At 40.8% G+C, this 25,177-nt stretch overlaps 1 protein-coding gene across 3 annotated transcripts in view; it reads left to right on the forward strand.

The window, feature by feature from the left end:
• Positions 1–25,177, forward strand: part of SPATS2L (spermatogenesis associated serine rich 2 like) — a 95,840-nt gene that overhangs the window by 49,952 nt on the left and 20,711 nt on the right. For 2 of the 3 annotated variants that reach the window (XM_040971946.1, XM_040971945.1), the window contains exons 6-7: positions 7,412–7,618; positions 8,928–9,063. In XM_040971946.1, coding sequence (XP_040827880.1) covers positions 7,412–7,618; positions 8,928–9,063 — 343 coding nt within the window. The remainder of the gene's footprint in view (positions 1–7,411; positions 7,619–8,927; positions 9,064–25,177) is intronic. The other variant, XM_040971947.1, reaches the window with a different exon arrangement.

Genomic DNA, 25,177 nt, shown 5'->3' on the forward strand with positions numbered 1-25,177 from the left:
ATTATTATTTCCATGTTACATTTATAAATAATACTATAGTGAATACCTCTTGCACATAAATCTCAACAACTATATTACTGCTTCAGCATTTATTCTTTTAAGTAACATTACTAGATTAAAAAGGTATGAATTTTTTTAAGATTTATTTATTTTCATTGGAAAGGCAGATATACAGAGAGGAGGAGAGACTGAGAGGAAGATCTCCCATCCAATGGTTCATTCCCCAAGCAGCTGCAACGGCTGGAGCTGAGCCAATCCAGCAGCCAGGAGCTCTTCCAGGTCTCCCACGTGGGTGCAGGGTCCCAAGGCATTGAGCCATCCTCAACTGCTTTCCCAGGCCACCAGCAGGAGCTGGATGGGAAGTGGGGCTGCCGGGATTAGAACCGGCACCCATAAGGGATCCCAGCGCGTTCAAGGCGAAGACTTTAACTGCTACGCTGTCGTGCCGGGCCCAAAAAGCTATGCATTTAAAAAAATTTTTTTATTGCTGCTCAGAAGGTTTGTATCAGTGTTATTGTTTCTATGTATAAAACCTAATAATAAAGAGATGAAGCCTCTTTAAGAAGCTCAATTTACATTTACATTTTTCCTTTGTAAATATTTGAGAACACTAAGATCAATTATCAAAGAACTCCCAGTGATTTTATTATGTTTTCATAAAACAACTTTCATATTCACTTCAGTGAGAATAGTAACATACTTTATATAATACAGACTTCAGGGATTGTACAGATAAATGTAAGAACAAATTTATTCCTTGCTACTATATCTTCTTTTTCCAGTAGAAATTTTTTCAATATATAAGTTAATCATGATCAAATCATGTTTTACTGAAACCACATGAGTAACAGGAAGCCATGGATCATAACTCAATGAATAAAACAATTTTAGAGCTATTGTATGTGTAATGCATTCCTGAAAGTTAGATTTGAATTTTTTTTTGCATAATTCCTTCAGTGTATTTATAAGTGTATCGGGCTATCATTAAAAAGTGAAAATTGATTGTGAGTTTTCAAAGCCTTTCAAATTGGAACACATACATGTCTATCACGTATTATGAAAATCTTTGACTGGAAGCACACAAGAGGAAGCTTTGTTTTTCCTGCTGCTATTAACAAAACAACTAGCACAGTTCTTGTTGAGATGTGTAAAATAAATTACATTAAGGACAAGTAAAGTATACAAGTTGTTACAAAAATTTGGTGACTACAAAATTCATAACTCTCAGTGTTGACAATAGTTTGATGTGAAATAATTGCACACACTGCAACTGGGTGTAAATGGTCAGTTTAGCTGAAAAATAATTTGGTAGAGCTGATGAAAAATTTTTTCAGGGAAAAGAAAGAGGTTTCTATTTTTATTGTCACATTTAGTATTCAGTAAATTATAATAAAAGAATTTCAAAATGTGGAAATCCATAATGATATAAAAAAATGGACAAGATGGCATCAGATTCCAGATAGGAAAAGTAAGTGGGAAAAGATTGACTGATGTGTTAAAGAACAGGCGGAAACTGGAGAAGCTCCATACTCCAAGAATCAGATAGGATGGAAGGCGAGGGTGAAGGTAAATGTGTTAGTCAACTTTTTGTAGCGATAATAAGCACCTGAGAAAACCTCCTTGGGTAGGATGGAGGTACATTCCTGCTCACAGTTTAAGGGTTCAGAGTCAGATATCAATCATGCCACATCTGTTCCCCATCTGCCCGGGCTGAGGATGGCAATGCCAGTGTGTGGAGGAGCAATCACACAACAACCCAGGTAACAGGCAGAGCAGGTGAGGCTGGTGCAGGCAGATATAACTAACCCTCTCTTGCAAACTACCTTCCAATGGCCCACCCACAATGACCTGAAGATCTCCCACTAGACTCGCCTTGTGGACCTTGTAATTCTATCAAGCTCCAACCTTCTCTAATTAACTACTGGTATAACAATTTGGGATTATGCCTTTAACAGACAAGCTTTTGAGGGATGCCCAAACTAATATCCAAACCATAGCTGTAAGCTTAAGATGACAAATATGAAGAAGGGGAATTAGATGAAGACATTTCAAGGAATGTCTACCGTCACATTATTACCCCTGCCACTCACCTGCCTTATCCTTTCAGATGCCCCACATCTCAAGGAAAAAGGGGAAAGGAATGGAGAGTGTTCTGCTAGTGTTTAATGACCTATTAAAAGAGAAACCACATGTCTAAGAAACATTTGCAATAGGAATACAATAGCAACCTTAAACTATTTCACATAATAGAAAGGAATGCTTCCTGTTTTATGAAGCCAGCATTATTCCTTAATAAGACATGACAAAGTCATTGCAAGAAACAGAATTGAAGGGGAAAAAAGTATTTTTTTGTGAATTAAAACCAAAATCCCTATCAAAGCACTAGTAAATTAAATAAGTAACATATATAAAGCATAACACACCATAACCAAGTATGGTTTACCGCAGGAATGTCAGTGGTTTGACATTTGAAAACCAATCAGCATAACTTGTTGTTTAAAGGGAAAATGATGCACTCATCTCAGCAGATAAAATAAGAAAATCACCTGACAGAACTCTCAGCAAAGTAGGAATACAAGAGAACTTCCTGAGTCTGATAAACATATGAAAACTCTTCTCCTAGTGCCATATTTAGTGGTGAAATATGGGATGTACTTTCCCCAAGATCAAGAACAATACAAGTAGTTTATTCTACGTTGACCTAGAATTCCTAGTCAATCCAACAAAACAAAGACAGTTTGTAAATGAAGAAATTCCTTACAGATGTCATTATTATGTCTATAGAAAATCTTTTTTTGAAAAGTTTCATTTATTTTTATTGCAAAGACAGATCAGATTTGTGAAGAGAAGGAAAGATAGAAATATCCTCCATCGGCTGGTTAACTCCCCAAATGGTTACAATGCCAGAGCTGAGCTGATCCAAGAGCCAGAACCTTCTTCCAGGTCTCCCACACCAGTGCAGGGGCCCAAGGCTTTGGGCGGTCCTTGACTGCTTTCCCAGGCCACAAGAAGGGAAGCAGAACAGCAGAGACACAAACCAGTGTCTATATGGAATCCTGGCACTTTAAAAGCTGGGATTTAGCCACTGAGCCATCATGCCAGGCCCAACTGTAGAAAATCTTAAGAAATCTACTCCAATAAATAAATAAATAAATAAAACTTAAGAATAAAAAAAATTACTCAACCCTGGATACAAATTCAATATATAAAAAGTCCATCATTTTAGCACTGCAGAAATTGGTTATTTTTGAATTGAAAATGTAAAGATTGTTATAAACAGTAACATAAAAGTCTGAAATACCTGGGCATATATTTGAATGAAAATACACAAACACTAAAAATATGTAGGGACCAGCGCAATGGCCAGGCGGCTAAAGTCCTTGTCTTGCATGTGCTGGGATTCCATATGGGCACTGGTTCGTGTCCCAGCGTCCTGCTTCCCATCCAGCTCCCTGCTTGTGGCCTGATGAGGGAGTCCAGAACAGCCCAAGGCCTTGGGAGATCTGAAGGAGGCTTCTGGCTCCTGGCTTTAGATTGGCTCAGCTGTGGTCATTGCAGTCGCTTAGAGAGTGAAGCAACAGATAGAAGATCTCACTCTCTGTCTCTTCTCTCTTTTTTACCTGACTCTCCAGTAAAAATAAAGTAAATCTTTAAAAAAGCCTTAATGCTGAGATAATTTGAAGAAAATGTAAATAAATATCCTGGTATGTCATGTTCAATGATGGAAAGATTTCAGCATTGCTAAGATAACAGCTATGTTTAAATTGCTTTCCAGATAGACCACAAGGCCAATCAAACTCCCATTAGATTTGTTGAAATAGACCAGCTGATTCATTATATTGAGGGGCAAAGCATTGAAGATCATCAAAACAATCAAAAGAAGAGCAAATTTGTAGGACATTACATGATCTTAAAACTCATTTTGTAGTTAAAGCAAGCCAAAGAGTTTGGTGGTGCTGTGAGAACAAACCATTATAGAATAGAGTACAAACATAGACCCTCACGTAGAGTCAACCAGTCTTCAACAAAGATGCCAATTAAATGGGGAAAATCAATTCAGATTTGCTATGCGATCATCTTATATTAAATTTTCACATTAGTTATTAAGGACAGAGAGGCTGTGACTTATTGATCTCCTGTGAAGAAGTCTCATTAATCTCCTTGGGCATTCTATTTGTATCCATTGAGTTCAGTTAAATCTAATACAATACTCTGAAAGTTATATACCATATATCTGGAATTTGATATATTTATAAAATAAAAGAAAGACTCATGATAGTTCAATCAAAGCAATGATTCTAAGAGCTACTTTAGAGACATGAGCAAGGATTTAATAGAAATATATACAGTTTTATTAAAGTATAGGCATATTTTCTAGAGTTAACTTTTCCTCCCAAGATGTGACTACTTTGCTTAAACTATTTGATGAATGTCAGATAAAGAAATAGCCTGAGACTCATGTCATATTAGGCTTCCTAACTCTTAGAAGAGCCTTGGGCATAGAAAGTACTAAAGAAATGCTAATTAACTTATTCATTTATCCAGTGTTTCTCACCCACCAAGTATTAAGCATATAAAAATAAAAAAGCCAAATTTTACTCTGTCTTTAAGACTTCACTAAAATAAATACTCACTTATTCTAGAACATAAATAATTAATGATTGCACTTTGTAGACCACTAATCATATGTTGTTTATGGTTTATATTAGTGCCATATGTAATATATATTGTATCTAAAACTATATTTCCTGGTAGCTACATTCAAAAATAAATGTAAACAAGTGAAGGAAATTGGGCAATACATTTAATCTAATTTATATGCAAAGTATTATTTCAACATACAGTCAATTCTCTTCGGACTATTAAAGAAATATTTTAAAACATTTAATCACTAAGTTTTGAATATTGAGTATATATTTTTACACTTACAGCATGCCTCAGTTTGGGCAAGCCGTATTTCCAGTATTCAGTAGCCACATGTGGCTAGTTGTCACCTCATTAGATGTTGAAGACTTGTGTGAATTAAACCTTTTCAGCTACAGTGTATTGAAATTTACAAGTGGATTCCATACCTGGTGCTATTGCTGATATTAGAAGAAATGAAGTATATCTAAGTAAAAGCTCTATTCCTTGTTAGAAGTGTTGGTATTTGTGATCGGGAAGCATCTAATTTTGTCATAGGTGTAGAACGCCACACAAAGTGGCCTTGGAGAATTTCAGACATTTTTGGTAATCAGTGATGCAACCAATAATGAGACAACTTTGCAGGATCCACCCAAGATACTGCTTGTTAAATTTCTCAATTACTGTCTGTTGGATACATGATGAAATGAATCCACAACACTTATCAATTTCCTGATGTGTAAACAAAATAGTTCTAGCTCTAAGCTAACTAGTTCATGCTCATTTGCATGTTTGTCTTCTGTTTAAAATTTATTTGCCTTCTAATAGAATAATTTCCCCTCTATTTAAAGGTCATTATTTCCATTAGACCATAATATAAATCCCCTTATTTTAAGATTATGACAAATTTATTATACTATGCACAAAGAGCTGTGTTTTAGCTTCTCAATTCATAATATCTAATCAAGATTGAATCTCAGCTGTGATTTAGAGGGGAAATGAGTTGAGAACAGCTTGGAATTAATCATTCTTATAACTTAAACCTGTAAATTCATCATAATGTGGGAAGAACCACCCATGTCCACTCCAGCACGATGACCCAGGAGTCAGAATGCTAGCCCGTGAATCAATCAAAGGAGATGAATTTCTGGAATTTCCATGTATACTAAGTACAAGGGAAACTCATCTCACACTTCATTTTTGACCACTCCTGCCTCTTAGTAAAACTTCATCTTAGTGTAACTGAAGAAAACATCACATGCTAGCATTTAAATCTGTCTATTAATATGAGAAACAGTGGTTTCAGTTTTTATTTACTTGCTTACCACCTTGATGAACATTCATTGTGTGCCATAATTATTCTTAAAGTAAATTTTTATGATTCAACCCATGAAAGGTATGTTGTGCTTTCTTTAAGTAAAGATTGGAAAGATAGATTCAACTAGTCAAATTACATTTGTCCTAAATGGGCTAACATCTAAAATCAAATTGACTATATTATATTTGTTTGCACATTTCCCTGGTGTGATATCTAGGATGTATGTGACAGTGTCTGGAAGAGTGTTTTGTATTTGTCCTGTTTTGTTCTATGAAATAATTTAAAGTGTTTAAGTATACTTTAAGTCAGACATAATTTTACAAGTACTGGGATGTCAAAAAATGAATTGAACTTGATATCTGCCCTTGAGAAAGCCATGAAAAAGCAGGAATGAGGGACAAACATGACACCGTATGTCAAAATGTAATGTCATGAGTTTGTATGAGGCACCAGCCAGGTAGGGAGAAGCAGGGTGAAAAGGAGCCTGGGCTTCGTGTGGATGGCAGTCCTCTGCTTGAGTTCTAGTCGGAGAACTAATCCCATGCTCATACCGTCACCCAGGATGCAGAGAAAACCAGAACATGCGTCTCCTGGATACAAACTATTGCCTTCCTACTAAATTCAGCTGTCTCCAAGCACCTGGCCTTCCAAAACAAATTGGCAAAGCAAAAGCACGTTGGCCTCTCCCTTTTTTTCACACCCAAGCTCTCTAGTAGTAAAATATGAAGGATAATACATTTCCTTTTCAGACCACTAAGGTGCCATTTAATTCACTTCAGCAACGGCTACATAGGAACCTGCCTTTAAAAGGTGCTGAAAGCTACATACTGGTAATTTATTGCCACATGTATTAAAGCTTCAGAGAGAACCTGACTCCCTGGCTTTTAAATATAGTTGGGTTATTATGACGATGTTTCCTGATTTAAACCCTCCATAAATTAGATGAAATGATTATAGTAACTGTTGTGACTTCATTCTTGCCCTGTCTCCAATCATTCTTCTGCCTTCATTAATTCAGAATAAGATATCAAAACATTAATGTAGCATGCAGATATGGGAGGGCTCTATCTTTATAGCGTCAATACTCAATATGAAGCCACACTTGAAGATGTCTGTGCCTAATCATTTAAAAAAAGAAAATAAAAGCAAACATGCTCAGTACATTGCTGGACAGTTATAGGTGAGAAAACTAGGCCCTGAAATAGTAAGTGACTCACTGTGGGTGATTGTGCAAGCAGTTACAAGACTCGAAATACATGCCCATATATTCTAGCTCTGAACGCAATGCTCTTTCTAGTAGAACCTCTAATCTCCTGGAGAGTCTTTTACAGCAGTTTCTAGAGTGCTTTTTAGCAAAAGACATTGTTGCCAACATATAAACAAAAACAAAAATCTTGGCTTCTGCCATCACTTTATCATCGCTGTGTTTAGTTTATCACTTCACGGTCGTTATCTGGTGTTCTCTTACAGAAGGCAACAGACTACTCCAACAGAAACTATCCCTAGATGGCAACCCTAAACCTATATACGGAACAGCAGAGAGGTCAGATGGCCTACAGTGGTCAGCTGAGCAGCCTTGTAACCCAAGCAAGCCTAAGGCCAAAACATCTCCTGTTAAGTCCAATGCCCCTACAGCTCATCTTGAAATAAAGCCAGATGAGTTGGCAAAGAAAAGAGGTAAAGTTATTTCTTTTGCACAGATGATTCAATATATTTTACACACACAGAAAAGTGCCTGATAACAGCATTTTCCAAAAGATGCTGCCTAGTGAAGAAAATGAGCATGCAATTGTATTTATTTTTGTGACCTACATAGATTGAAAGGCAGGTGTGACTTCCCTCCACATTACTCAAAGTCTTGATTACTTAAATGAAGTTGTATCCACTGTCTCTGCCCTTCTTTGGCTTTTCTGATCTCAGTTGTCATAAACTTGCACCACAAATATTTTCAATCCTAATACTTTAAAAACAGGGTTCATCATAAGAGCCCTTTAAGAAATGTGGATGCTGAAAGAATGCATGTTTCTCTGGTACACAGGTTCTTGACTTGAATGAAGATGAGTCTAGAGGCTATTGTATCTTATTCAGAGGTGACCTTGACATGTAAATTCAGTCTCGGTTAGAACCTCCAGACAGTATAACTCTGAAAAAGAGGGATCTATACCTGGTGCTTTAGAATTTTATTATTTTTTTAAGCTTCGTTATATTTGACTCATAAGTAGTATTAAAAGTGAAAGGGAATAAATTACTCCCTTTCTGATTCTCAGACGATTAAATGATATGCTTCTCATTTAGCATCCCTTGTTTCTGATTTCTTGGAGTTTAGTGTGATATCCTTTCCCACTCTCCTGGACAGGAGATATTTTTTGCTTCTAAGAAACATGCCCTGATTGGGATAAGGCCAATCTGCCAAATTTGCTGTACGCTCTATGTAGACCCGAATGACGGTTCTAGGCAAGGTGGGCACCCACGGAGCTTCTGTAAGAGCTGCTGCTGAAATGACAGGCCTGGCTGATGGGGCCAGAGCCAGCACACCTGACACAGAGGTCCTCTCCTCTCCCTACCTCATTTGTACCTCACCCAGTCCCTGGGTCTTTTTCCTCTTCCATAAGACATGCTGGTTTTTACCCTCACAGAGTAGTGTTTATAGAGACCACCAAAGACAGCACGGTCAGTCTTTGGATGTATCAGATGCTGAGACACTACAGTTTGTGATAGAACACCAAGATGAGAGCCTCTTCCTAAAATGTATCCCCCAATAGCTTGGCCAGAAACCCACCTGAATGGTGAAATCACAGCAGGCTCTGGGCTTGAGGTATCCACTCTGTGAGTTATTTTGAGAAAGAAAAGATGAATTCTGTCCTCCTCTATGGTTGGTTTGTTTGGTTAATTGGTTGGTTAATTGCTTTGTTTTGTGGTTTACCTCAAGTAAAATATAAAAAATAAAGTACACAACTTACCATTTTTTTCTTGACATCAATTTTAGGCCCAAATATTGAGAAATCAGTGAAGGATTTACAACGCTGCACCGTTTCTCTAACAAGATACCGTGTTATGATCAAAGAGGAAGTGGACAGTTCCGTGAAGAAGATCAAAGCTGCCTTTGCTGAGTTACACAACTGGTAAGTAGTTGAGTTTTGGAACTCTAAGTGTATGAGCCCAGAGAACTTCCGGTAAGTAAGAACGTCAGGTGGACAAGGCTGTGTATTTAATTCACAATCATCACTGAGCAGTTCCCAGAGATTTTGAAGCACATGCTCTGGCAAATTATTCCTCTGGGGAATAATAAAGAAGAGAAAGGGTAAGAATAAAATAAAACCTAATAACATAGTTCATTGGAGTTTCAAGTTGACCCAAAGATGTTAAGAATGAATAAAACAAAACCTCAAAAAATAATTTTATTTACAAATCCATGAATGGCCAATATCATGAATTCTACTAAGAAAACAAAATGCTTCCAGCATCATCAAGGTGGGTCCAGCACAATGGCTCAATGGCTAAATTCTCACCTTATACATACTGGGATTCCCATATGGGCGCCAGTTCATGTCCCGGCTGATCCACTTCCCATCCAGCTCCCTGCTTCTGGCCTGGAAAAGCAGTAGAGGATGACCTAAAGCCTTGAGACCCTGCATCCACGCAAGAGACCTGCAAAAAGCTCCTGGCTCCTGGCTTCAGATGAGCTAAGCTCTGACCATTTCAGCCATTTCAGGAGTGAACCAACAGATGCAAATTCTGTCCTTCTCTCCATAAAACCGTTCTGACTTTCAAGTGAAATAATTAAATATTTTTTAGAAATCTATTTAACAAAAGGAAACAAATGCACTTAGCATTAAAGAATGGTGCATCAATGCAGTTTTGGTCCTGTCCTTGTCCTGCACTGTAGTTGCTATTGATGGGAAGACATTTCTTTGAGTCTTCATTTTCTTATACCCACAAAATGGAGTATGTGTTAGTATAAGTTACTATTGATAGGAAAATGTTCTCAGTATATCAGGACTCTCAGTTTCACGTTATAGAAACCCAAATCACACTACTTAAAAAGAAAAAGATATTTCTGAAAATTATATAAGAGTCCTTCATGCAAATTTATTTCTAAATACAAAATGTATTGTCAGTACTCAGTGTCTGTCTATCTTTCTCATCCTCTCTCAACTTGGACTTACTCTTAATTCTTCTGTGTCAGCAAAGAAGATCTCCCTTACATCTCCAAGCTTCCTGTAGCACTGAGATCTGGGAGAAGGCTTGGTTCCTAGGAGCTCTAGCAAAAGTCCAACGGCTAATTCTCATTGGCTGCACTAGCTTGCATATCTAAACTATCACAGTAGCAAGAGGAACAGCCTTCCTGCTAAATAGGCCAGAGTCCTGTGAACCCTGCCTCAGCCCCAGGGATGGAGTTGAACAATTAGGATCTTCCACAAGAAAATCCAGGTATTGACATGAAAAGGAAAAAAGCCAACGGAAAAACATACCCACAGTGCGCAGGTTCATGTAGCAGGTTCCCTTTAACTCATTGGCCTCCTGAAATTCTAAAATTTGATCACATTTCCCACAAATTTCCTGTTCCAAGTCCTTGCTTTGACACTGATGTGCTTTTTCACAAAAATTGTAGAGTTGTATAAAACTAAGGATTATACTTCACACTAACCTAATCTAAAATTCATGAGTTTAAAACCATCTGCTACATATGAGATTCTAAGGGTGCAGGGACTTGAAAGAAATGCTTATCATTCAGCCTTTCAAAGAGCTTTTTAAAAAAAAAATTCATTTTATTTATTTGAAAAGCAAAGCTAAAGAGGAAGAGACAGAGAAAAATCTTCCATACTTTGGTTCACTCCCCAAATGGTAAAAACTGGAGCCATAGGACTAGGCTGAAGCCAGCAGCCAGGAGACTCAGTCTCCCAAATGGGTACAGGAGCCCAATCCTCTGCTGCTTTCCCAGGCTATTAACAAAGAGCTGGATCAAAATGAAGCATCAGATGGAAACGAGCCCCAATGTGGGATGCTAGCACCACAGGAAGTGGCTTTGCTTGTTATGCCACAGCACCAGCCCCCAAAGACCCTCCAAGATGAGAAGTAATTACAAATCACACACACACGCACACCTGGTATGGTATCTATAGCTAACTGTTTAATTAGATATTAATCTAACTGTTATTAATCTAGCTGTTCAAGGCATTTCCAGGAAAGTATTATTATTATTGTTAATAACACCATCATAATCAAGTTAATGTAACTTTTCCAGTCTGTCTTTTAAGTAAGTCACCCTTATACCTCTAAATGTTCCCAACTTGCAGGCCTGTTCTCCAATGCTGGAGCCCACACACTTTCTCTCTGAAGGGCCATCTAGTAAATGTCTGAGCATTACAGCATAGGATCCCTGAATAATGCCTCAGTTCTATGAAAGCCAGCACTGATAACGCAAACAGCCAGCAGGCCAGGCTTGACTGGAGGGGATCATAGTGTGCCTGAAAGCATCTGAAAGCATCAGTACTGCTCAGAGCAGAACCTCTGCCTTATCATTTTGCATGGCATCGTAGGCTGAACTCTTCCTCTCGGCATCTCTGTGTGATGCCTGGAACTCTCATACTGATTGACCCAATGTGGCAATGACCTCCAACTACCTCTCCCTCCTCCAGCTGGTTGGAGTACTTTTTATTTTATTTTAGTTCACTTCTTAGTAAAATGAGCATCCCATAGGTCATGAGGCATCTTGAGATTTATAGCAGATTCTCTGAGCACTCTACTCTTCAAGAGCTGAAAGCACAAAGCCAGGAAAGTCAGCACCCACAGAAGCGGTGTGGCTTTTTCTCTGCTGGTAATTCACACTGCATTTTAGGCTGATGGGAGAGACCGCTTCTGAAGCAGCTCTGCCAGCGTTGCTGCTGCTGCTGCTTAGAAGTCACCTACTTAACAAAATGGCACTTTTCCTCCCAATGGAAGGAGAACAAAATTTAGAACAACCATTCTCTGTGTGCCATAGCTATAAAATGAGCAAATACTAGCACTTGTTTTCTGGTCTAACTTCTAATCAAAATGATCCCACAGTAATTGCATAAGTGGCATCTTAAAAATAAAACCAAAGTGCTTTCTTTTGTCAACGATTTATTTGCATGTGTTTCTGCCAAATAGAAAAATGTTGTTTCTCTTCCAGATAAGCCAGCTATTCGGCCAGCATGTAGATGTGCTTATAGGAAGTCTCCCTCTTATTTTCTAAGTGGACAAAAGAATAAATTTTAGGCATCATGGCACTTCTGAAAATGATCAGGTTTACAGAACAGAAGAGAGTGGCTTAGAAGTTTAAAAGAAAAAATGAAGCCTTCCTATAGATAGTAAAACCATGTACTCTAAGCATCAGAGCTTTGAATGTCAAACTCTTCATTGAGTATAGTTCTGACCTCAGTATAACACCATAAGGCATGTGGAGGACATAGGACAGATCCCATACTTTTCCAAAGGAGCAAAGTTCCTGGGGCAGACACTAACTGATGCGGCACTCAGCGAAAGGGACCCATACGTTCCTTGCCAATGCCTTACTTTGGGCCTCCAGATCTCCTAACTCCATAGCGGGGGTTGGACGTAGCTTAGAAATAGATAGAAACTCTCAAGCAAGAAATTCTAAATATTTACTCTGCTATGGAAGTGCCAGCTTGAGGACATGTGTCCTTACTTGACTAAATTCTACCAAAAAAAAAAAAAAACAACAACAACCCTTCTGGAAATCATGGGAATGCTGATTTTGAGAGACTGGGAGAAAACAGTTGTTTGTACATGCTTATTGCCAAGTGAAAGCACATCGGGATTAAATGAGCTGAATGCTTATCCTTCCACAGTTTTGAAGAAAACCGTTAAATAGCTCATATATAAAATTAAAGATGGCATTTAACCAAGACAGAGTTCCATAGGGCTCAGTGACCATAACAGAGCGTTCTCATTTTCCCAGATGCATCTGGGGATCTGAGAAAAGAACAAAGATGACAGTATGCTCCCACAACGGGTCCTAACAGGAAATAAATTTGGCAACATGAGATGAAAAGTCACATTGGGAGCTAACATGAAACAGCTGGTCCTTTCCCATATGGTTGGCCTCCTACCACAACTGGAAAATATTCATCCTTGGACTTTAAGCTGCCAGATCTAGTTGCTTTATGTGCAGACAAGTCAAGCTTCTTGTCACAAATGTGTGTGTGTGTGTGTGTGTGTGTGTGTGTGTGTGTCCATGTTGATCATGAATGCTTACAAATAAACAATAGATGGTTAAATTCAATAAATATCGAGGAAGTAGAATAATACTTGGGAGTTGTGCCATATGCTGGGGGAGAACATATTTTAAGATAGAGATGTAAAAATTCTGGTAGGTATGATTGTCATTTCAGCATGTAATCAAAAACTGTCTCAGGAAAATGGGGGCCAGAGAACAGTCCCTTCAGGTTGCTTTGCTTTGGTTTAGGAAAAGAAAATCCATCAAAGCATGCATTCTACATAAAGAGGCCAGAAGCAGTCCTAGTCTCTCTGTTGATTTTTTTTTTCTGTTACAGGCCTGACCACACAGAATTTAAAAGTGGGTCAGAAGTTTCCGCTGTCCTAACCCGTGAATCACTGCCTGCTTTTCCTATATCCTCTCCTCCTTCACATCATGTCCTTGTTCATACCAGACACAGAACACGCCACCTACTGCTGCCCACAGGAAGGGCTGCTCACCCTCACACCTCCGTCAAGCCTGGAGCTTGCCAAGGAGTCTCTATTCCTGGTCTTTACCTCCTTTTAACCAGTGAATCGTATTTGTCTTGTGTAACAGATAACTTCATCCTTTTGATGATGTGGCTTCCTTTCCAAAGCCACACATTTGCATGTTAACAAGTGCTCTGTTGACACTTTTTCCCTTAGCCAAAAGAATAACTCAAAGTGAGAATTTCAGGCTGAAAGGAAAACTATTTTGAGATAAGTGTATCTTCTGGCATCCCTCGAATCCCTCTCATCTGCTGCCGAAACCCTATTGGTAGCCAAGCAAAATCCTGCCAGAGTATCAAGGTGGCTGCACACAGGCCAGATAGCATCACTGTGACATTTGAAATACACTGTCTTTTTCCTAGGCACCAGCTGGAGAAGGCCTCCCAAGTGAGAAATTGCCAATGGGGCTGTTGTGATCAGAACAACATAGGTGGCAGTTCTCAGCTTGCTGCTCCTTGAATAGCCAGCTAAAACAGAATGCTTGAGGCATATGTCTGGGAGGTCCTTTAGTAGGAGTCAGTAAGACTTGCTTCTTTACTTTTGTGGGTTTGTCACACAGTTGGGTAATTGCTATATTGGTTGATTGGTGGCTGGTTGCTCCCCCTCTAATCTCCAAACTTTTAGCCACTGTGCTGACACCCAGCCTTGCAGGTAGTGCCAGGAGCCAGCTGTTTCTGTGCCCTTTGAGCCTGTCTTTGTTCTCCGGCTGAATAACTTTAAGATTGACTCAGAGCTAATGCTTACAAATTGGCATTTACTTCTTTACATGCCAGAGTATCTAAATATACACTGTAATTAAAATCTCTGAGAACTCTGGAGGCCATTCCTCGCTTCGGTGCCACCCGCAGAAATACTGATTTCACTTGTCTCCCAGGGTCCCAAATATAGATTTTAAAAGTAAAATAAAAATGCCTTTGCAATTAGAAACACTGAGTGAATGAACCTGCCATGTGTGATCTCCATGGGACCAGAAGTGATGATTCTCAACTGGATGCATTTGCCACCCCCCCCCCCCACTTCAGGAAGGCAGTTGGTCTGGAAATAGACGTGGTTATCAAAGATGCAAAAAAAAAGGGGGGGGAGTGCTACTGAATTCCAAGAAGTAAACAGGGATGCCACAAAACATCCTAGAACACACAAAAGAGCTCCTCACCTCTAGTTCCTTCCCATGCGCTTATGACAAAGAATTATCTGGCCTGAGCTGTCAGCAGTGCTGAGGCTTCCTGGGTGAGGCCCAGATGGAAGGATTGTGCTAGTACTGTGGCTCATCCTGCTGCAGCTTGTTGAGGAGAAGACAGAGACCCCTCCCTCCCTTGATAATTCTACACCCCAAAACCAGACCAATGGGCCTTCTCTTCTCATATCAATCCATACTGCTTGAAACAAAACCTTTCAGCTGCACATTTTAAAGGTCACATTGCATGTTTGTTTCCTTGAGACCAGAAAAACAATTATATTGTTATGTGGGAAATTGAGGGCCTTGCTTATTGTTGTCGGGTGTTTTTTGCCCGTTTTTTTATTATAGAATTCAACTCAGTCCTCAGAAGAAAATGGGAAAGTTAAGAACTGAAGCTTGTAGCTAATGATAGGCACTCACTTTCACTAGCCATTCTGTTTCTACCTGAATCTTTTTCTCATTTTTCAATAAAACCAAAATATCACAGTTGAAGCTAGGATTAAGGTGAAGATTCGTGGCATGCAGAGTTAAAGGCACCAGGGAATTGTCCCATTAAGCAGCTGTTTAGGGGTTATTACTCTTTGGCTTCAGTAAGGCAGCGATTTTGCCGGTGTTCCTGGGCCTTTGTGGCTGATGCCCAGCCCTTCTGATGCCAGCAACATAGTCAGGTATGCCAGCCTTCATGCCACTGAAACTGCATGAAACAAAATGCCTTTTTGCATAGCTTATGGTGAGTGATGATTGAACAAATAAATACTTAAAAGCCATTCAATAGCCTTTTTAAAATTAGGAGTATCATTGTAATTGTTGTGTGACTTTTTACATGTTAGTTGGAGGTATAGGAAAAAATACAGAGGCCCTAGAATCATAGTAGATGGTATAATAGGAAGCAAATTTTTTTTTTTAGTTCAGTTGCATGGAGGGTGCTGATAGAGTAACGAATAAGAGATTCCATTGCAAAAGCCCATGTGGCCAAAATCACAAGCATTCCTAGTATACACAGGACAGGAGGGATCTGCAGCCGCTGCACAGTCATAAAAAGATGCTTTTCCATGCCACTCAGCAAGGCCTGTTTATAATGGAATTAGCAGTAGAAGAGCCTGTCTTGGAGCCTCTTCAGCCATCTGGCATTGGTACATAACAGTTTCATGACATGTTCAGTTCCCTTGTTAATGATCAGGAATTATCGGGGTCCCTCGTCCCGCGAGCAAAACCCCGATACGGTAAAGACTCTTTAAAAAGTTTATTGGTCAAGACTTCAAGCGTAGTAGCAAAGAAAAGAAAAGAAAGAAAAAGTTGCAACAGTTGTAAGATTTATTACAGTGAAGCGATTACAGCATAACCTTGAAGCATGCCCAGGGGAATCTCCTTTTTTAACCATTTTCTTACCCACACCCTTTTACATTGCACAAACCAATCCATACACAGCTCCTCACGTCATGCGATAAACACACCAATCATGACTTAGGTCACGTAGCTTCCCTGCGTGCTCGGCCCAATCCTCAGTAACTTCCCAAAACCTGTTTACCACCTTTGTGCCACGAAGCAATGGTCAGCAAGCGCCATCTTTGAGGCGCGGCTCCGCTCTCCACAAGGAATGTGTTAACACTGAATTTTTAAAAAGAATTATTTATTGGTACATTTGAAAGACAAAGTTACAAAGAAAGGGAAAAAGAGATCTTTCAACCACCTGTTCACTCCCACAATGGCCACAACAGCTGGTTGTGGGACACTATGCTGAAGCCAAGAGCCTGGAACTCCATCCAGGTTTCCCATATGGGAGCTGAGGCCCAAGCACTTGGACCATCTTCCACTGCTAACTCAGGCACAGTAGCAGGGAGCCAGACTGGAAGTGGAACCAGCTCCAGACTAACACCCATATGGGATGCTGGCATCACAGGCAGTGATGTGACTTGCTGCACTACAATGCCAGCCTCAACACTTTTGCCCTGTCTTTCAACTAAAGATGCAATGAAGATAGAAACCATCTCAATAGTGTATTCTGGGGTTTTGTTTATATATTTATATATGTTGCTATACATCTATCAAGAGTTAGATGTGTTTATTAGTTCTTCGTAAATATAATGAAAGCTTTCTATGCCCTACTTCTCTGTAAAGAAATACATCCTTCCCAATGATCAAAACCTGTACAGAAAAGACTTTATGGCCATCCCCTTCCACTCACCAAACGATGTTTCTCCATGGCCCCTCTGCTTGTGATTTGTGCAAAGGAAATTCAACAAACTAGTTCCTCCTCCCCAGGAGGTGTGTTAGTATTCTTATGCCAGAATACTAAAAGAACCCACAGTATGAGGACGCACATACAGTTGCAAAGGATATACGAGATTACAATGCAAGAGGGTAATAAACATATTGATGCCTCAGGAGAGTTATATGTATAGGGTGTGCTGCTGTCTAGCTAACAAATTGCCCAAAATGACTCCTTTTCCTCACTCTGCACCAGTCCAATAAACAGAAATAAGCTCCAGGATCCTTTCTGAAACTTTTGCAAAGGTCAAATACCGCATGACTTGGACACACTCAAGGTCCCTATGACTCTGAATGGAGGCAAATCCCTGTGGTACAGTATATTTTCCATCTTTCTCCATTTGTGAATGTGTGTCATGCTAAATAGATGTTACTTGCTGTTTGGAGGTGAAAGCTTCTCTTTGCCTATTTTCTTTCCTTCCTGAGGTTTCTCTTTGCATTACATGTTTCCCCAGGGTCACTGCCAAAAACTGAATGAATCAATTGACGTGAAAGAAGAGCAGATTGATAAGCAAAGAAAGTTGTAAACTGGTCATTTGAGGTTAGGTGCAGTCACCCAGGAAGCTGGCATAAATAGCATTGCATCTTAACAGCCTTCCTGAGCCCCATGTGGATTACCCCCATACGTTATGTCAGCTACACACTTGGCATTGGAAGTCAGCTTTGCTTCCACTGCAGGCTTTTTTGAAGAATAATAGACCCACCAGAACTAAAGACAAGAAATCTTAAACATCTGAAAAGATTTCTGAACCTTTGCACAAAATAAAGACTGCCAGTCAGCCAGCCTGGTAACTTGTTCCTGAAAAGCAATCATTTGTTTTTATCACAGAGCAGAAACACCCAAGGAAATTAAGCCTATGGTTCTGTCTATTACATTTCTGTGAGGTACTAGTGTGTGGACTTTAAATCTTTTTCATTTTTAGGAGAATTAATTTCCACTGAAGAAAAATAAGATAAATTTGTTCTTACATCTTAGTATAAATACAAAATACTTTGTAATATTTTAAAATGAAATATCCTAGATCACTATTTCAGAGTATGTCTTGGAGCTTATTTGCATTTATTAGAGTGGTACTGAGCGAGACCAAGCAGTCATTTTGGGCAACTTGTCAGCTAAGATGGCAGCAAATCCTAGGCAAAGGGCATATCTGAAGTTGATAGAAGAGAATTCCTCCCATGTGTACTACACTATTCTTGCAGTGACTGCAAGCTGCTGATTCCTACTAGGCTATATTCTAGTAAAAGTCGCAACTTTCAAGATTGATTAACCACTTAATTGGGAGGCCCTGGGTGCAGAGTTAGAAATCTCATCTTCACATATGTTAGCTCTGACGCTGATTGGATTTCTTCTTAGCTGTGAAACAGGAGTGCTGTTGTCCTTTTTAAGGGGCTTTGTGAGAACTCACATAGAGGACAGTGCATTTTTTCAGAGCAGTCTAGAAGATCACTAGCCTGGCCCTCGACAGTGGTTCATTTGAGGTTGGTTCTCTTCCCTTACAAAACAGAACAGCATTCAGGAAATTTCTTTTCTTCCACACCAAGGTACTAGGAAGAAGTTACCCCTCTCCACTTTCCATTTGTTGAGTGTACTATGTATCAGATCCCAGATATGAACTATAAAGTTGTCATGACATTTACTGTTTAATGCTTGATGAAAACAGAAGCAAGCAAAGGGATCTCTTGATTCTAAACAACTGCAGCTACTCTTTCATGTCTTTACCTGACCTCTCTCTTCCCCTCTCTTTACTCACCCATTTCGTGGATATATGAGTGTATCCAGGCTGGCACCTCTCAAACTTCTGTGTGACGAGGGAGCATTTGGGTCCTTCCCAGAGATTCTGGAAGTCCTGGAGACCTAAGGCTCTGCCTTTAATGAGTACAGTGAGTATGACTGTTAGTGATAGGAGGACCCCGGTAAGAAACGCTGCAAAAAACACCGAGGAGAAAGGCAAACTCTTGGAAAGCCCAAGGTACAGAGGTGCAGACAGAAACAAGCCTGTAATGTACTGTTAGAAGTGCCGCAGTGGAGCCATGTGTGGGGTGGGGCAGGGGAGGAACCCTGGCTGGGTGCTTCAGAAATTCTTTGCAAGACTTGGCCAGAGGGAGGAAGAAGAAAGAAGATAGCTGTATAGGGCTGGCATTGTGGCATATGGATGAAACTGCCACTGTGAGGTTGGCATCCATATTGGCACTACTTTGAGTCCTAGCTATACCACTTCTGGTACTGCTAATGCACCTTGTGAAGCAGCAAAAGATAGCCTGAGTGCTTTGGGCCCTGCACCCACAGGAGAGACCCGGAAGAAGCTCCCAGATTGGGCTTTGGTCTAGCCCAGTCCCAACCTTGCAGCCGATTGGAAGTGAATGAAATATTCATTCTCTCTCTCTTTCTCTCTCTTTCTCCCTCTCCCACCCTCCCCACTTCCCTCTCTCCTCTTCTTCTATACCTTTGCCTTGCAAATAAATAAATATTTTTTAAAAGTAAAGACATGTTATAAGAAACAGCATGAAGAACCAGAAGCATGAAATACCCAAGTGAACTTTGAGCAAATCAATCAGAAGATGCATTCACGCATTATGTCTGTGGACTACTATTAATCCATATATCAAAGATTAGGGAAGTCTACTTTTTATAATAGATACTAAGTACATAGAGTTCATTGGTGCCCCAAATTGGGGAGCTGCTGGATTAGGGTAGGTCATTCCTGGGAGAGGTGGTATCACATAGGACAAACAGGTACAAGTAAGCATGTATCCTCCCCTTTTCCCATGAGAGTCCAGAAAGTCAGGAACACTGGAGGCAAGGAGCCTTTGAGGTCGGGCCTGGTGGCCTGGAGTTGGATGTGAACCAGAACTTCTGATCCTTTTTGTGTCACTTTGGCCTCTTCCAGTGTTTGTTTATTCCTGCTTAGTACTCACGATGGCTCCTGCACGGTTATCCAGCTCCCTGCCCAGTTTTTCTTTTTTTGAAGGGAATATAACAGTGTCCTGAGTAGTTGTCTCTTGTTTTGTAAATGAGACAAAGATTTTTTCCTTATTTTGTGTTAGCTTGAAATTTGGTTTATTTTATCATGCTTTCTATATTTTCCAATTTTTTTAAAGCAGATGTAAAATGAAGTTATAGTTGGTAGGGTAATGTTAGCCAGTTGTGTGACACCCTTGTATGATCAGTTATCACCCACAGAAGGAGCAGATTGCCTTCCCCATCCATGGGTATAGCTTTAGCTTAAGTGGCAGTTTAAATCACATTATTTTTATAGAAACAGAAATGTAGTTCCACTCCCTTAATAATGGTGTCCATGCAAAGGCATAAAATTAAGCAGTACTCATCAAAGATAAGAAATTATTTTAGCAAAATCATATGTGACATTCTAAGGGGAAGCCTATGAGGAAAGTAGATTTTTCACTTGAACTATTTGTACTGTAAGAGTTGTATGTAGACTTTGCAGGATTTTGCAAGTCTGTCTTTTCAAAAGTTCCAAGCAGAAAAAGGAATTTCCTTTCTTTTTAAAGTTAACTAAGTCCCTTCTGAGGAACTCCAGAATTCTCTAACTGTTGGGAGTTAGTCCATATGCTAAATATGCATGTGCCTTATTGCACAAATGCACCTCAGACAGTATGATGAAATATTCATTAGCTGTGGTTTCAAATCGCTGAATGGTTCCACTGTAAAATATGCAGACTAAGAGATACGACACTGTATTACCTCTGATCAAAGAAGTAGAAAAGAATAAGCTCAGCCTGATTGGCAAATTGAGCACGCTCGTTGACTTTCATTGACATATTTTTCCTTTGCTTTGCAGATTGAGCTCACTTCCATGCTTAGAGGCAGGGCTAGCTCTTCTCTGGGGTAGTCATGATTAGCTGGCAGCTTTACAATGAGGAGGTAACTTTCCGAAAGCCTGTGTCCCAAATTCAGTTCACATTCTGTAGATGGGACAAATGAACAGCCAATTCTTCAGAATGAGCCCACGGGTAAATCAGTCATGGTGCAAGTGAACAGGAGCTGGGAAGCAATGTCCCTGTGTGAGCTGCAGAAGAAATAGTCATGTGGGAAGGAAAACAAGGGTATTCACAGGAGCTGAGCACGTGGTGACCCTGGTAGCATGATGTAGGTGATAGCACAAGATAGGGAGAGGAGCTCGGAACAGAAACAAGCCAAGCACGAGCACCAGTTGCAATTAGCGCTACAGTCCCCGTGGCCCTGAGGACAGAGACCCACACCCAGTCCTGCCACAGGTGTGGCCATCCCTTCAGGAAGGCAGCTTTGGTGACAGCTGCAACTGTTGAGAAATGGCTGCTGAAGCCTTTGGGTTTTTCCTCTACATGTTCTAAGATTCTCTGGAGCACTTGAGGGGTAAAATGGAAATGCTACACATGGAACACAGTATATGACTCCTTATGTGTATAGAAGCTTTTCTGCCCTCCATGGGGCAGGCAAAACCATCCATGCAGGAGTAAAAATATGCCCAATGTCTAATCTCTGTGGGCAGTATAGACACCTCTTCCTTGAGGCCCACCTGCAAAGGACAAGTGAATCAAGGCCCACCCAAGCAGCCATGGACACTAGCAAGCTGTCAGGAGCCAATGGGCATTCCTCTAAGCTGCCCTCACAGTTCTTACTCCTGTGCAGACACAAGGAGTGGAAGCCATGAGCAGACAGGTAAGGGAATGGTTGCACACCATGTTTCCTATCTAGGAAGGAAATGCAGTCTTTATGTGAGGAAGCTTATCACAAATATGTATACATTATGCTGTTTGGTAGAGCCTTCACAAAGGCTAAAACATTTCTATTAGCATTCATCAGACTCACTTCTCATGCCTCTCATGGTAGTTTCCACCTCCTCTGCCTCTACATTAGGGCTGTCCATGCAGATTCTCCTACAGCCTGCTCATCCTACAGTGCCCTGCACCTGCCTGTCTCCTCACCGAGGTTCCCAGCCTCATTTGCTGGCTTGGTGGTTGATGAGTTTCAGAAGCTCTCATGGAAGCCATTTATCCACAAGGAAGTCCAGAAGCAGAATTGTCTAGGATCAGATGGTTGTTGGCAACTCCTCTCATACCAGTCTCCCTCAAGCCAGCACATTGTAGAATGTGGCTTCATTTTAACTCTTTGATCACTTATTCTGGCTGTGGCTGTATATGGATTTCCTTTAATTTGCTCAGAAATCCTGTCCTCAATCCTCAGTACCTATCAGCGGGTTCTGCTCCCCAGCTTCCCAACCACTAATGATTCTGGGGCTGCCTCCCTCTCATAGGAGCTCCATATTTGAAGAGCCCTGAGCCTGATGTAGCTCCTCCAAGTTCCCCATGAAAGTAGGCACTCATTGTCTTTGTCTCCTCATTTACAGCTGAGTTATTCACGAAGCAAAAAATGACCCATTTGCTCCCATGAGGGAGCCCTTTGGATTCATTTTTTATTATTGTTTTTGTGCATCTTCTGTAGGAAGGAATCAAGACGGGAGACACTTTCCATAAAATGACACTATCTCTGTGATTAATTATAGATCCACTGTAAAGGGTTTGCCATGTAATCTTCTCATACCTTATTGCTTTCACAATGAAAGTGTTTTTATGGGCAACAAAATAAAAGTTTATGATCCAGGCAGTTTAGGTTAAATGAGATGTGTTTTTGGAAGGATACAGAGCATGTCTGAACCATGGGCAGTCAGCATGGATTTCTGTAGCACTTGCTTGTTGTGTCTTGGATATAAGCCAGTTGAAGAATTCTTCCTGTATTACTGGTAAGTATCTCTGTTGGTCAACAAAAATATTCAATGCTTAGAATTTCTGAGGACCAGTAGAGGAAGCAAAAATCCCAGACATTAAACCAACCTCATTTGCAACCAGAATCATCAATTATCTGTTTGGATTCTGAGCCAAACCCTCCTGATACATTCTATTATTTGCAAGTTTATTTCTCAAATAATTAGATTCTGCAAATGACCAACATTACAGAAATGTGTACATGATCATGGTCTATGCAAACTCTGCACCAGTTAGGGTTCATTACAGTCACACAATACAAAAGGAATTATTTTCTTCCCTTACGTGTGTTGCTGTCAAGCAAGTTGTGTGAAGCAACCACAGAATCTGAGATGTTAAAGTTGAGCAACTGTTTTATAAAACTCAGTCAGAGATCCCTAAAGAGGTGATTAAGAAACCACCCAAAGCCAGACAGTTAACTGATGAAGAGAATCAAGGTAGCGGCTGGGGGATGGGGGAGATTATTGTCTTCCAGACAGAAGAAAGGGTATGTGTTAAGGCCCTGTGGCCAGGAAACTGCAGCACCTGTACCTCCTCAGGTGTCAAAAAGCTTCAACGGCACCATTATGGTAAGGTACTGGCCTTGACCTATAAGAGGCTGGCCCAAGGAGAGCAGAAAGCCTTGCTTATGAGCAGTTCTCACTGTGAGGCAACAAAGAGCTGATCCCTGTCTACTACTGTGCCCAGAAAGCAAACACGTGCCCTGTTTTCCCAGTTGGATTGGAGATCATGGCACTATGTGTGGTTCTCCCATGATCACCCCCGATGCTGGCACTAACCCTCTCAGAGGGCACCCTCCTCATTCCACCCCAGGCTCCCTGGCTTCCTGCCACCTACCGGCTTGCTTTGCCCAGCAGCACTTGAATGTGTGTTTCTGTCCTTGCAGCACTTGCAGGTGGCACTGGTGAAATTACAGAGCTGGCTGTCATCCATAGGCCTTGTGGGGGCTTTAGAGAGATTTCAGACCTGGTCTCCCCTAATCCTTCCTGTAGCCTGGTGCTTAGCTTGATGCAAAACTGGTTGCTTGTTGTCTGACCGTCCACCCCATGACAGACCAGAGAGACTGCCAAGTACTCCATCCTCCACTTGTGCTTTCCACAGTCCCTCTTCCCTCTCAAAAGCAAAGCAGAGGGAACCCTCAGGTCCTCCAGATTGAATTCCAGAGGGAAAGTTAGGTTCATCAGCCTTAGGCCAGCCCTGACCTTGCTTTACTTCCTTCCGTTCATCAGTCCAGCAAGGAGTCCTGACTCAGCAGAGCTCACTGGCTTTACTGCAGTGCACACGGGACTGGGAGGCAGTCACACACTGAGGGCGTGCTGGAATCCTTACAATGCTGAGGATGTTCTTCCTTTCTTGATAGATACAAAGGAATGGAGTGTGATCCGTTGCTACCTTCACATGCTTTTTCACACACAAGTGTGTGTCTTAAGCAGATTAACAATTTTTTGTGTAGACTTTCATCCCTTTTGACACTGGCCCAGAGGTCTTGAACTGACCATTGAATGAATACCTGCTTCTGCTTGGTAAGGCATCAACATAGGCATATGTTTTATACTCCAGATGTCCATCTTACACTGGGTACAGAATTATATTAGCAAATTTAATCAGCAAAAAGTGTTACCATGTTGGTGCAGATAAAGAACTTAGCAGATGGCTCTCCCCAGCCCTGTGTCCTCTCCCAGCAGAGACTGCAGAACTGTCAGCCTCCATGGAGAGGCTCTGCCTGGGAGGTCGGGAAGTGAGGAAGGTGGGAGACTGTGGGGCTCTCCTGGCACTCCCACTGCAGTGTGCACCTGTCTCACCCACTACTCGCCCGAGAACCTGCCAATCTTATGTCAAGTGCATGTGCTTCCCTTAGTTGTGTTGTATGCATGCTCCTGAAATGTGGGGACTCAATTTAGAAGCCTTCAAATTGGATATGGGAAGGACAATCCTGATTTCTTCAGCCATCATTACTTTCTGTCTCTTTCTCTCTCTCTCTCTTTCTCTCTCTCCCTCCTTCCTTCCCTCTGCCTCTGCCTTTGCCTCTGCCTTTGTTCTCCTGTTTCCCCAGTGAGCCCTACAGGTTCCCTTCCATGCTTCTCAGCTCTCCCTCAACTAATGTTCCATAAGGATGAAAGTTTCTAAAGTTGTATTCCTGTACCTTGGCCTGGCACACACCAAGTATCCAGCAAATAATGGTCAAATGAGTCAGTGTTCCTCCTGCTCTCGAAAGGCCGGTTCTGCAGAGCTGACCCAAACCTCATGCAGCCCTGCTTCATTCCACTAGTGAAGAAGACAAAGCACAGGCTACCAAA

The sequence above is a fragment of the Ochotona curzoniae genome, unplaced genomic scaffold (assembly GCF_017591425.1).
Source record: "Ochotona curzoniae isolate NIBS_2020 unplaced genomic scaffold, NIBS_Ocur_1.0 contig_2210, whole genome shotgun sequence".
Classification (NCBI taxonomy): domain Eukaryota; kingdom Metazoa; phylum Chordata; class Mammalia; order Lagomorpha; family Ochotonidae; genus Ochotona; species Ochotona curzoniae.